This window comes from Diabrotica undecimpunctata, chromosome 2, assembly GCF_040954645.1.
Source record: "Diabrotica undecimpunctata isolate CICGRU chromosome 2, icDiaUnde3, whole genome shotgun sequence".
Lineage (NCBI taxonomy): Eukaryota > Metazoa > Arthropoda > Insecta > Coleoptera > Chrysomelidae > Diabrotica > Diabrotica undecimpunctata.
This window is the reverse complement of record NC_092804.1, coordinates 132,653,955-132,666,418: the sequence shown is the minus strand read 5'-3', so window position 1 is coordinate 132,666,418 and position 12,464 is coordinate 132,653,955. Positions and strand designations below refer to the sequence as shown.

At 34.7% G+C, this 12,464-nt stretch overlaps 1 protein-coding gene across 1 annotated transcript in view; it reads left to right on the top strand.

The window, feature by feature from the left end:
* The window catches only part of LOC140434907 (endoglucanase-like), a 115,704-nt gene extending 104,345 nt beyond the window's left edge, over positions 1-11,359 (top strand). The window contains exons 3-5 of the mRNA XM_072523534.1: positions 3,954-4,151; positions 4,325-4,503; positions 10,921-11,359. Coding sequence (XP_072379635.1) covers positions 3,954-4,151; positions 4,325-4,503; positions 10,921-11,229 — 686 coding nt within the window. The 3' untranslated portion in view covers positions 11,230-11,359. The remainder of the gene's footprint in view (positions 1-3,953; positions 4,152-4,324; positions 4,504-10,920) is intronic.
* The last annotated feature ends 1,105 nt before the right edge of the window (positions 11,360-12,464 follow it).

Sequence of the window (12,464 nt, the reverse complement as noted above, 5' to 3'; positions counted from 1 at the left end):
ACACAACGATGCCTAGACGTAAAGCAATATACCTATGTTTCATTTATTGATCACAACAAAGCATTTGACAAAGTGAGGCATGAGCAACGTATAAAACTTTTAAATGACAAAAACATATATTAAAAAGATATACGAATAATCACCAATCTTTATAACCAAAGAGCTACAGCACGAATTAAAGAAAATTCAACAGAGGAAATAAACACAAAAGAGGGATCAGGCAAGATTGTATTCTATTACCAACTCTATTACACCTATACTGAGAATACATAATTAAGAAGGCGTTTACATTCTACACTCAACGTCGTCCACGTGTAACAAAAGTAAATCCGTGATTTTGTTGTAGCGGAAGCTAGTACAAATCTTCGAGTTACATGATACAAACTCATTTTCAAAGAGATACAATTTATAGAGAATTAAGAATAAATGGCTTATATCTCTATGGGTATATAGAAAGCTTCGGATTAATTTTTATAGACAGTTATTTGATAACGTCGACCGATTACATAATGATTAAACATCGCTGGAAAACATCTATTAGCCAATGTAAAACACTACCTGGCGGTGACTGCGGCTCTAATCACCAACTTCATTTTGCAACACTAAAACAAAATTTCAAAGCATGTGCTAGGGTCCGAAACAAGAGGATATCATAAACAAAAGATACACAATAATTTAAAAGCCAATGTATTCAAAGATTGGAAAATATTTTACCAACCATCGGCTCTAAGGATTAGGAAAAGATTTGGCTTCCTTTTAAAAATACCTTTACGTAAATCTTGACTAACTACGAGGCACAGTTTAATGCCTAGTCAACCGGGCTAAAAAAAGTATAGATCTCTGTAGATACCTTTGACCTCATTGACGAACGCAGAAAACTCAAAGTTGCTGGAATTGAGAATCTTCTTAGGTATTCCTAGTACCGACAGCTATCTAGAGCTATTCAAGCTGCTTGTAGACGAGACAAGAACAAGCATATAGAAGAAATCTGCAATAAGATTCAACAATATGCCGTCACAAATAACACCACACAACTTTTTGATAAAGTCAAACTACTCACATGTAAATTCAGGCAGAAATCTTGGTATATTAAAGATGATAAAGACAATGTAAAGTCTTTGTACGAACCCGATGCCGGCAGACACTCGGTATGTACCTAAATATCAGGCCTCCAATTTCCACTCTCCTTCAACAGGGACACACCACACTAGCTTTGAATCTGAACCTGACATACTTTTTTCCGAAGTGGAATTCGGTCTGAAAAGACCCAAGTTAAACAAAGCAGCAGGCTATGATTTCATTACTGCTATCTTGAAGCATATTCCGATATGTGGAGTGAGAATATAACATCAATTTTGTAATGAAATCTAGCACACAGGCATCTGGCCTGAGGATTAGAAAAAGACTATAATCATACCTCTACATAAGAAAGATCCAACAAATAATTGGAACAACTATAAACTACTAGATTTCACATGCCAGTATGGTGATTCTCTACATCCTGCAACGTCGTCTAGAAAACTTCAGCAAATAGCACCTGAGCAGGCTGGATTTCTGAAGGCACTGGTACTAGAGAACAAATCCTTAATGTAAGAAACATCATAGGAAAAGCCAGAGAATATCAGATCCCGATATTTTTTTGTTTTGTTGATTACACTACTAACCTCTATTTCAGAAGATACCTCTTCTTCTTATAGTGCCGTGCACCTATAGTGCGTTGGCGAATTATCTTAAGGTCAGACGTCTGTCTTTTGCGGCTTGCAAAAGATCGCCAGTGTTATTTATGCCTGTCCAGTTCTTTATGTTCCGTAACCACGACATTTGTTTGCGACCTACTCCTCTCTTGCCTTCAATCTTTCCCTGCATTATTAGTTGAGAGATTGCGTATTTTTTTCCTCTCAGAATATGGCCGAGGCCAATTTTTCGTACCTTGATCAAATTGAGTAGTTCTCTCTCAGTATTTGCCTTTCTTAAGACTTCCTCGATTCTTACCCTATCTGTCCATGGTATGCGGAACATTCTTCGCAACGTCCACATTTCGAAGGCCTTCAACTTATTAATGGAAGGTACTCTTAACGTCCATGTTTCCATGCCGTATAACAATATGGACCATACATAGCATTTAACCATCCTGTAGCGGAGATTGAAGGAAAGATTGCAGTTACATAGTAGCGGTTTAAAATTGATAAAAGCTTGTCTTGCTTGTTCGGTACGGCATTTTATTTCTTGTTGAGGATCTCATTGGTCATTTATCATCATTCCCAAGTATTTAAATGTTTTTACTTGATCGATTGGAGCATTCTCTACTTGCAGTTGTATTCTTAAAAGTGCGTTTTCTTATTGCCATGCATTTTGTTTTTCCAGCATTTATCTGGATAAATAATAATATAATAAATATCAAGCCATATATTTTTCCTACGGTGTTTATTTAATTTAACATCAACAAGAAATTACTAACGTATTAAAAAAACTCGAAACTAGAGAGTGCTAAATTTGGACTCAAAGTTAACTACAACCAAACCAAACCACGTGGTTTGGTGGTTATCACAAAATCGTGGTTATTGATCGTCAACAACAGTTTTCTAAAACCCGAACTATTGAGGTAGTCTCCTCTATGACCTATCTTGGAGCTCTAGTTAACAACACAAACAATTGTAAACCTGAAATTGTAAGACGCATTCAACTAGCAAGAGCAGCAGACTAAACGGGGTTTGACGTGATCGTCACATTACTATGACAAACAAGAAGAGACTCGTTTCATCTCTGGTCTTTTACATATTTTACTATGCATGCGAAACATGGACAGTCAAGGAATCAGATAGACGACGCATAGACGTTTTTGGAATGTGGACATGGAGACGACTGCTTCGAATTCCATGGACAACTCGCCGTACAAATAATAACTAATAGAGGAAACTCCTTTTTTTTAACACGTAAAATATATCACCAGAGACGATCGTCAGTGACTGGATTTTTAAATAATAATGCAATCAGTCCAAATATTCTACATAACCGAATCATGAATTCCGCGACTGCTGGATTGCAAGAGATAAACCCGTACCTCTATAGCCTCTTAGATCTTCATATCTAAACCGTTTTCGGTTGGGAATCTTGAAAGTAAAGGTTTACTTCGAACCTGTTAAATATAAGGAAGATGAAGTATCTCATATTCACGCTCTTGATTCAATAATTAATAGTGCAACTGTTTGCTTTTAAGTAAATTGAGATTAATTTTTGTTTGCTAATTCATACCTATTTGGAAAAGATCGGTTTCAATTATGAGACAACATTTATCAGATTCTAGTATTGGTTAAAATCATTATGAACTCGTATAGCTTCAAATTTAGTTGTCTCTTAATATTATCTTCACTGATCTATGGATTCAGTACAAAAGACAAGTACAGAGTTTCCAATGTACGTATAAGACCTAATATGTAATAAGTAGGCGTGGCCTGGTGCCTACAATAGATAATTTATGATTTATGAGTTTATTTTATAGACATGCATACTTAGGCACTTTACAATATGCATTTACCACGGTTGCTACTGTTCTTCCCTGGCAACCCAGTGCCTAGCTAAGGTCTGATTATCATGTCGAGGTGGAATAGCACGATGAGAAATAATACAATTTTGTAGCATTTTAATTTAAAATGTATGATTTAGGTTTAACTTGACATGGAGTTGTGACAATTCTGTGATACAAATAAGGTTAAATTATTAAAATAATTTTATTTCCCAGTATGTATGGGTATGTATGGGATAAAAAAACAACAATGGGTTTACTTTTTTAAAACCTTTTTTTATTTTTTTAACATTTTTTGAACAGTTACATAACAATGTTAGGAATTGACTTTATCTAAGTTGACTTTATCTGAATTCCTTCCTAATTATTACATTTGTTTGCTTACTTCAGAAGTATCAAGGCAAATTTAAAATATGCGTTTATATTACAGCTGGCCTAGCTCCTTCTATAGATGCTTTACAAATAACCCCAGTTATTGGGGGTATAAATGGTACCGGTTCCACAAGCCGGTATTGGGACTGTTGCAAGCCATCATGTTCTTGGTCCTCAAATGTTCCGTATGGTGTAACGCCAGTTACTAGTTGCGCAGCAGACGGAATAAAACCAGTGAGTGCAGATGCTAAATCAGGTATAATGTTACATTATCTATCATATTTAATATATGATGCCAATTGGTGTTATTATTTTGAGATATTTTGTGCACAGATGAAATTTTCACGTGTTACCTGAATGAACCATACGAAATCAATATTGGTTGATAGTTTTTGGTGTTTGGATTTGTCATATGAGTTTTACTTCTAGGTTGTGAAAATGGTACCGCATATACATGCACAAGTCAACAACCATTTGTTGTTAATCAAACGTATGGATATGGATTTGCAGCTGCTTCGCTAGTTGGACCAAGCACATCTAACTTTTGCTGTGCTTGTTTTTTGCTTAACTTTACGGATCAAATCAAATATAAACACATGGTTGTGCAGGTACGTATTTTCTGTATATTACTGCTCATAATATATTTTATTATCTCCAACTATAAACAAACAAGTTCAGAAATTGTTTTCTTGTAGCATCTCTAAGTTAAGTGGTGACATTACACCTATAAGGAATCCCAAAAATTCCGAAAAAATGTACCCCTCAGACAAATTTGCAGCAGCATAGGTTCACCTTACAGTAAAGTGTCAGAGTTCCTCCTAGACATAATACAGCCTTTAGCACACAACATAACATTTAATAAAAAATTACAACATTTCTTGCAGAAACTAGCAGAAATATATTACAATTCCAACAATACGTTAGTCAGTTTTGATTTCACCGGCCTTTTGACCAATGCGTCATTGGAAGAAACTTTAATATTTTTTTATTATTTATTAAATTAACGATACACCCGATCTTAAGACTTACCAGCATTTTAAATTTATCCTAATTTGCTACTTTACTATCCTAGGTATTTCCAATGGTTCACCTTAGAATCTAATAATTATTGTTGCACACTTCATTGTTGTGGCTAGGTTTACTGCCCAAATTTAAACTGACATTTATATATTTATCACTATCACACAAGTTGAAAAGGCTTGATGTGTTTGAGCCTGCGGACTAGGTCTTGACTTGATTATCTAACAGTTCTATCACTTCCATGTTTGTATGGTTGCGAAGTAGGTTTTCGTGACCCGTGAAACGTTTTGACTATGTTTCTTAGTATTTGGTTTTAGACTCTTTGAAGGCAAGCATACTTGTACAGCTCCATAACTGTAATCTCACTAGTACAGCTCCATAAATGTAAACCATAAGACTATACTTGTTTGAGCATTTGTTTGTAAACTAATATGTATCTTGTTCTTGATTGTAAGTTGTGAGCATCTACCTAATAACCAATATAACTTCTTGTATTTCAGTTTTAGTTTTCTTTCTGATATGTTCATTCCACTTTAGTTTGCTATCCAAATGTATCCCTAGGAATTTAACTGTTTTCTTGTACGAGACGATTTTATTGTTTAGTCTAACTTGGTTATTAATTTCTTTGTAATTGAAATTGATATGGACAGATTTGGCTTGATTAATTTTTATCCGCCATTTATTATTCCAAGTGTTTATTTTGTTCACTGCATTTTGGAGGTGTATATATATTTCTTCGAATGTTTTGCCGATTGCTAGTATTGGCCAATAATTGGTAAATGTGGCCAGTTTAATATTTTCTGTAACAGGGATGTCACAGGTATATAATAAATATAGTATGGGCCCCAGAATACTGCCCTGCGGGATCTCTGCTTTGATTGCTCGTAGTTCTGAATATTCGCCTTACTGTTTAACTATAAAAAGTTCTGTTTTCCAAATATGACTGAATTAAATGGTCATATTGGATAAGAAGATATCTTATTAGTTTTAGTAACAAGCTGATGTACCACACTTTATCAAATGCTTTTGCTATGTCTAAGAAAACAGCTGCTGTAAATAGAATAAGATGGGTCAATGTGGTCGCCAACATCTCTAGAAGATGGGCACATTTAGAAGAAGAAGGAAAACAGCTGAGCATATGTTATTCTCTTGGTCACTTTCATGCGTTAAATTTCGGTATTTTCGTCTTTACTAAAAGTAAGAGCAAAAAGTGGCAGTGATGATTTGTCCCTTCCTTTTAGTAATTGGGTTACGTTTTCTATTTTAAATCCCTTATTTTTTAGATCTTACCTTATGTCCCTAACTTTGCAAGTTTGATGCAGTTTTCTTGCAATCACTTTTAGAGGCATATTTTGTTTATCTTCAAACGAATACCATTTGAGATCTGTGCCATTTAGCATCTTTGTTAGATTTCTGTAGCTACTCTCGTCTTTACACTCATTTTTATATTTCCACATTTAAGAATGGTAGTTTTACAAGATATTTGCTTACCTGATGGGTGTCATTTGAGTCTCTTCTAGTTTACTTCTCCGTTGGTGGGAGTGGGGCTGTACTTCCTTTAGGAAGTCGCTTGTCGTCCTTTTTTTGCATTTTTAACTTGAATCTATTCGGTTTCTTCGTTGTCAGTACGATATTCTATATCTGTATTTTACTGTTGTTTTTCTTCATCTATTTTCTTTTGTAGTGTATCTATTTGGATTTTCTAAGGTTGTATGATTATGCTTAGATTTTCTCTTTCTTGTTTATGGTGTAACCAGGTTTTAGTGTTGTATAACATCTGCTCATTTTGACTTCTTGCTTGATTATCAGTAGAGAGCACTTGATTTTGTTGAACAAGTAATGCCTCACTTGATGTTGTCGGTTGGGAAAACATATTTTTTTTTCTTTCTATATTTCAGTACTTCCATCTCACACTATAGCCCGAGAGTCCTTGGACTTATCACAATAGGATTTTAATGTTGCAAGTAAAAACTTTAAAATTTAAATAACAATAGGTTTTAAATTTACCTTAATTATGGCTTAAATCATTTGCTATCGATTCGATGTTTACTTGTCGACGGTCAAATGAATTTTAAAAATAATAAGAGTCAAGTTAGAGAGAGATGATATATTGACAACAAAAACAAACTGAATGTATCAGCTATCATGGCACTCTGCACAAACAATACATACTTTCAACTAAAGAATATTTATTCAAACAAAATTTCGCATTTGCTATAGGCTCATCCTTATCTCCATCCCACATTCGCTACATAGCATGTCTTTTGAAAAGGTGAAAGGAGAAATTATAACCCTAGAGATGACAAAACTTATACAAAAACTAATATTGCGCTGCAAGATACCAGACGTATGAAGAAACAGCATAATGAAACCAATTTTCAACAAAGGAGATAAAGAAGACCCAAACAATTATAGAGGTATAAATCTACTGAACACCGCACTTAACCTTATAACAATAGTCCTAACCAAGAAAATCAATAAACTAATAACTTTATCAGATGAACAAGGACTCAGATCCGGAAGATCCTGTGTAGACGCCGTATTTGTACTAAGACAAATCACAGAAAAGGCCATCGACTACAATAAACCAGCATATCTATGTTTTATAGACCTGACAAAGGCTTTCGACCGCATCCAAGTCGAAGACGTCTTATCTACTGTATAAAAGAAACATACCAATCAATATTATACAAACCATCGAAAACTCTACTTCCATAATCGAATAAAGGCAAAGATAAATGGAAAACTAACACAGTGTAAAGCGGAGTCAGACAAGATGACTCGTTAAGTCCACTTCCCTTTAATATAATAATGGACGAAATAATACAAGCAGTACGTAAAGGTCATGGTTACAGAATAGGGAACAAAGAAATCCAAATGATCCAGAAGACGAGCTTCAAAGATTAACACATATCTTCAATACGACAGCCAAGAAATACAATATGATGATATCAGTAGAAAAAGCCAAATGTATGACAACATCTAAGTACCCACTATGATGTAAAATCGAAATTAATGCGAAAAATAAAGCAGTAAGCAAGGTTTAGCTATCTGGGATTAGATATAACTAGTTACGGATATGTCGAAGAAGAAGTACGACAACAAAGCTTAAAAGCAAGTAAAGCGGTGGGATCTCTTAATGACACAATCTGGAAGAACAAACACCTAAGACAAGAGACAAAAACAAGAATCTATAAAGCAGCAATTAGACCTATATAAACATACACGGCGGAGACAAGATCTGACACATCTAAAACGAGACGACTACTAGAAACAACAGAGATGAAAATACTCCGACGAATATCAGGGAAAGGCTGTTGGATAGGGAGAGAAGCAAAAACATAAGAAGAGCATGCAATATAAAAGACATAAATAGATGGGTGACAAAACGGAAACAGAAGTGGTACAGACACAATAGTAGAACGGCAGAGGATAGTATAGTACGAATAGCACGAGATAAGTCACCAAGTGGACGAAGAAGTATTGGCAGACCAAGAAAAAGGTGGTGCGACAATTTAAACAATCTAGGAGGCTAATATTGAAGAAGAAACAGGCTTTAAAGCCTACATACAAGAAGAAAGAAGAAGAAGAAGTTAGGGTTATGTAGATTCTGGCTCTGTATTCAATTGGTATGCGTGAAGTAGAGTAACGTGGTTGGTGTTCCCAAATTTACCACTAAGTGCTTTTAGGAGAATCGCTCTATTTCTTACCTCGTTGAGGGTGATTTTAAAGCCAATGTTTCAGTTAAGTGTCTTAAGTTCCCGTTCTCCATTGAGCATGGTGTGGTTATTCTGTTCCCATTCTGGGCGAGAACATTTGGGATTTCTAAATAGGATCAGTTGAGTTTCAGCTGGATTCAGGGTTACTCCCCATTTGTTGCACCACTTGTATATGAAGTCGAATTGGGCTTGTGCCGTTCCGAATACAGAACGTTCTCTAAAGTTGCCCCGTGTGTTAAGGAGTGAAAGATCACTGTTGTACTCTATAGGCGCTGTGGGACTCCTGCTAGAGGTGTGAATGGTGTGGATAATTTATCAGCGACTTATACGCAGACAGGGAAGAGCCAATTATTCTCAGGAAAGGTATAGGCGCTAAGGCTTGGTGTAGTTTTTAGTTCAGACTAGCGTACCAGACCTGATCGAATGCTTTTTGTACATGTAGGAAGATGTCTACAGCTTGCCTGTTGTGCTCATTTATTGCCTGAGAGGTAAAGGTTGCTGCTTCTATTAAGGTGTTATGAGTGAACTGCGTAGTTCTGAATCTAAACTGGATGCTTGATATGATGTGGTCTGACTTTAGGTGTTCTACGAGTCTTTCTTTGAGGATCCTCTCATAGATATTGCCTAGAGTATTGAGTAACGAAATTGGTCTGTATTATTTAGCGCTATAATAGAGACGTTCCCATAAATATTATAAAAACTATTAAAAACATCTACCAAAACAATAAAATGGAAGTCAGAATAGATGGACAACTTACAAATAGGCATCGGAATAAAACAACGCGCTCACTGAGCCTATGCTCTTCAAGTTAATTATGGATGAAATCATCAAAAGCGTTAACAAAGAAAGATGATCCAGAATGAAGAGCAAAGAAGTAAAAATACTCTGTTACACAGACCACGCAATATTAATGCCCAAGATGTGGATAGTCTGGAAAGACTACAGATTTAACATAAGAGCAAAAGAATTTAATATGAGAATCTCATATGCTAATACTAAAGTAATAGTAATCAGCATAGAACCAACAGAAATTTATGATAACAGTATTGAACAAGTTATTTAAATAAAATACCTTGGAATTACACTGTCCAGCTATGGAGACCTAGACAAAGAAGTGAGAGATCAAGTACAAAAAGCAAATAGACCGGCAGGATGTCTTAATAACACTATATGGCGAAACAGACACATTAACACTGAGATGAAGTCAAGAATTTATAAAGTCAGTGTAAGATCAACAATAACATATGCCTCAGAAACAAAACCCGACACATCCACAACACAAAGGCTACTGGAAACGGCAAAGATCAGAATACAAGAATTACAGGAAATACGCTGAGATATCTAAAGAAAAGTGAAGACGTTAGAAGAAAATGTAATGTACAGTGTATAAACGAATAATGGACACTAAATTGAAAAAAAGAATGGAATAACCACATAAGTTGAATGGGGGAAACCTGTGTCAAAATAGCAAAAGATAGAAGCAGAAGAAGAAGATTTGGCGCTGGAAGTTTGAGGCATCTCCTGTGTATGCATGTGTGCCAGGGTCTGTGTTTTTGCTAAGGCTACACTGTCTCCTGACGGTGTCTGTATCTACTTGGGCAATTATCTCGTAATAGTTGGGCCCTCTGTGAGATTCTGGGTCCTGCAGAAGATAATCTATGTTCCGCTCGGTATCTATTCGGAATCGCGTACCGAGATGGATAAAGTGGAAGTGGAACTTTTAATAATTTTATATAGCAGTACATTTTCCAGATGTTCCCAATACTCTTTATTTCGTCAGTTTAGATACCAATATTTCGTAACAAATGTATTGGCATCCATTATTCACCGTTACGAATAAATTATCGTATCGTGCATGCCGTCTGAACTGACTGTAACAGATTGGTAAAGTGTAAATCAATATTTAATGTAAACTTTAAACTAGATTAGTATTCTAAAGATCAATCTACCGACATACAGCTATTTAAAAATATAAGAAAGTATTTAAGTTTATTGTATTACAGTCTATCAACACTTCAATTTGTAAGTGTTTACCTGTTTTACAACAATAATTTTAAATTTTTTAAATTTTTTTAAAACAATTACCGCTATACTTAATCAAAACGTTATCAATGTAATTTGGTAGCAAATTTTAGAAACGAAACTGTTATAATAATTATTAGACAAATTTTTTATCATTTGTTTGCTTTTTATAAAGTATTGTGAAAAAAAAACTACATCCTGTTGGCACCAACATATTGTATACATTAGTAAAATTAGTTTGTACGCTAAACTATTTCTTGCAGGTAACAAACAGTGGTACCAGCCTTGATAAAAACGAGTTCGTCCTTGCTCTACCTGGAAGCGGTGTCGGAGATCACCCACAAGGTTGCCACGATCAGTGGAACGCTCCATGGACAGGCTGGGGTGATCTATACGGAGGAGTTCATATGAGATCAGAATGTTTGTCGCTCCTTCCAAAAGAACTACAAGAGGGATGTAAATTTAGATTTGATTTTATGGAAACCGCGGCAAATCCACTGGTTTCATTCCAACAAGTAGTTTGCCCTGATGAACTTGTAGAAATTAGTGGATGTAGACTTCCCAATCAATAATATTATGTACATAATATTTAGTTATTATTTTAGTTATCAACAATTTTTGGTTGTTTTATATGTACAGATATAATAAAATATTTTGTATAAAACGTATTCATTATATTTTAAATAAATGAATTTTCTGGTTTTAATGTTTTTTACGATTTTATTTATCCTTTTTAGTTCAAAATAACACAGCTTACAAAGAATGCTCTTGTATTTAAAGAAAGCTGTTTTTCTAGAAAGCTGAAGTTGAGTCTAAATCGATATTTAGAACTTGTATAAAATAAGTTAACATTAAATCTTAAGATATTATTTCCATATTAACATTCCATCAATTTTTCTTTTGATTGGCTTGTTTTTTTTTGGAGGGAATTCGAATGATTTCGGATATTCCCCATTGTTGACTAGAACGTTTTTCCATCGCACTTGAATTTACTTTTTTTGGTACCACAGGAATCTTTATCACGTTTTATGGTCTCGAATACACTTCATAAATCCAATATCTTTACTATTAAATTTTTGGCTACAATTAATTTTTTTATAAAAATATTATTCAATAAGGATTTATCCCGCTTCTTTTTCTTTAAGTTCCATCTTCTATCGAAGGTTGGAAATCATCATGGCTATGCAGACCCTGTTGACTGCCGCTCTGCACTACTGCATTTAAACCATTCCTTTAAGTTCTTAAGCCACGATATTCTTCGTGTTCCCACATTTCTTGACATGGCCCAAGTACTCAAGCTTTCTTCTTTTGATAGTCAATATTATTTCAGCTTTATTTTCTATTCTTCTAGTAACGTCTGCGTTTGAGATTCTTTGAGTTCATGATATTCGTAGGATTTTTCTGTAACTCCAAAATTCAAAGGCGGCCAACTTATTCAAATGCACTTGTTTTATTGTCCATGCTTCCAAGCTATAAAGAAGAGTAGTGAATACGTAATACCGAAGCATTCTTAGTCGACAACAAAAAAACTTTTTAAGTTTAACGAAAGATGCACGTGCTATTTCAATACGTGTCTTAATTTCTTTGATTTTGTCTACATTTGGTGTTATTTATGTTCCTAAGTATTTGTAGGTATCCACACTCTCAATTACAGTATCCTCAACAATCAATTGAATGTTTGCATCTGCTGATTTAGTCATGATCATGTATTTAGTTTTTTTTTCAAATTCATCCTTAGTCCGTATTCATGACAGCATTGAAAATCGTTCCATTACGTTCTGTAAGTCATTATTGTTATCCGTCATTA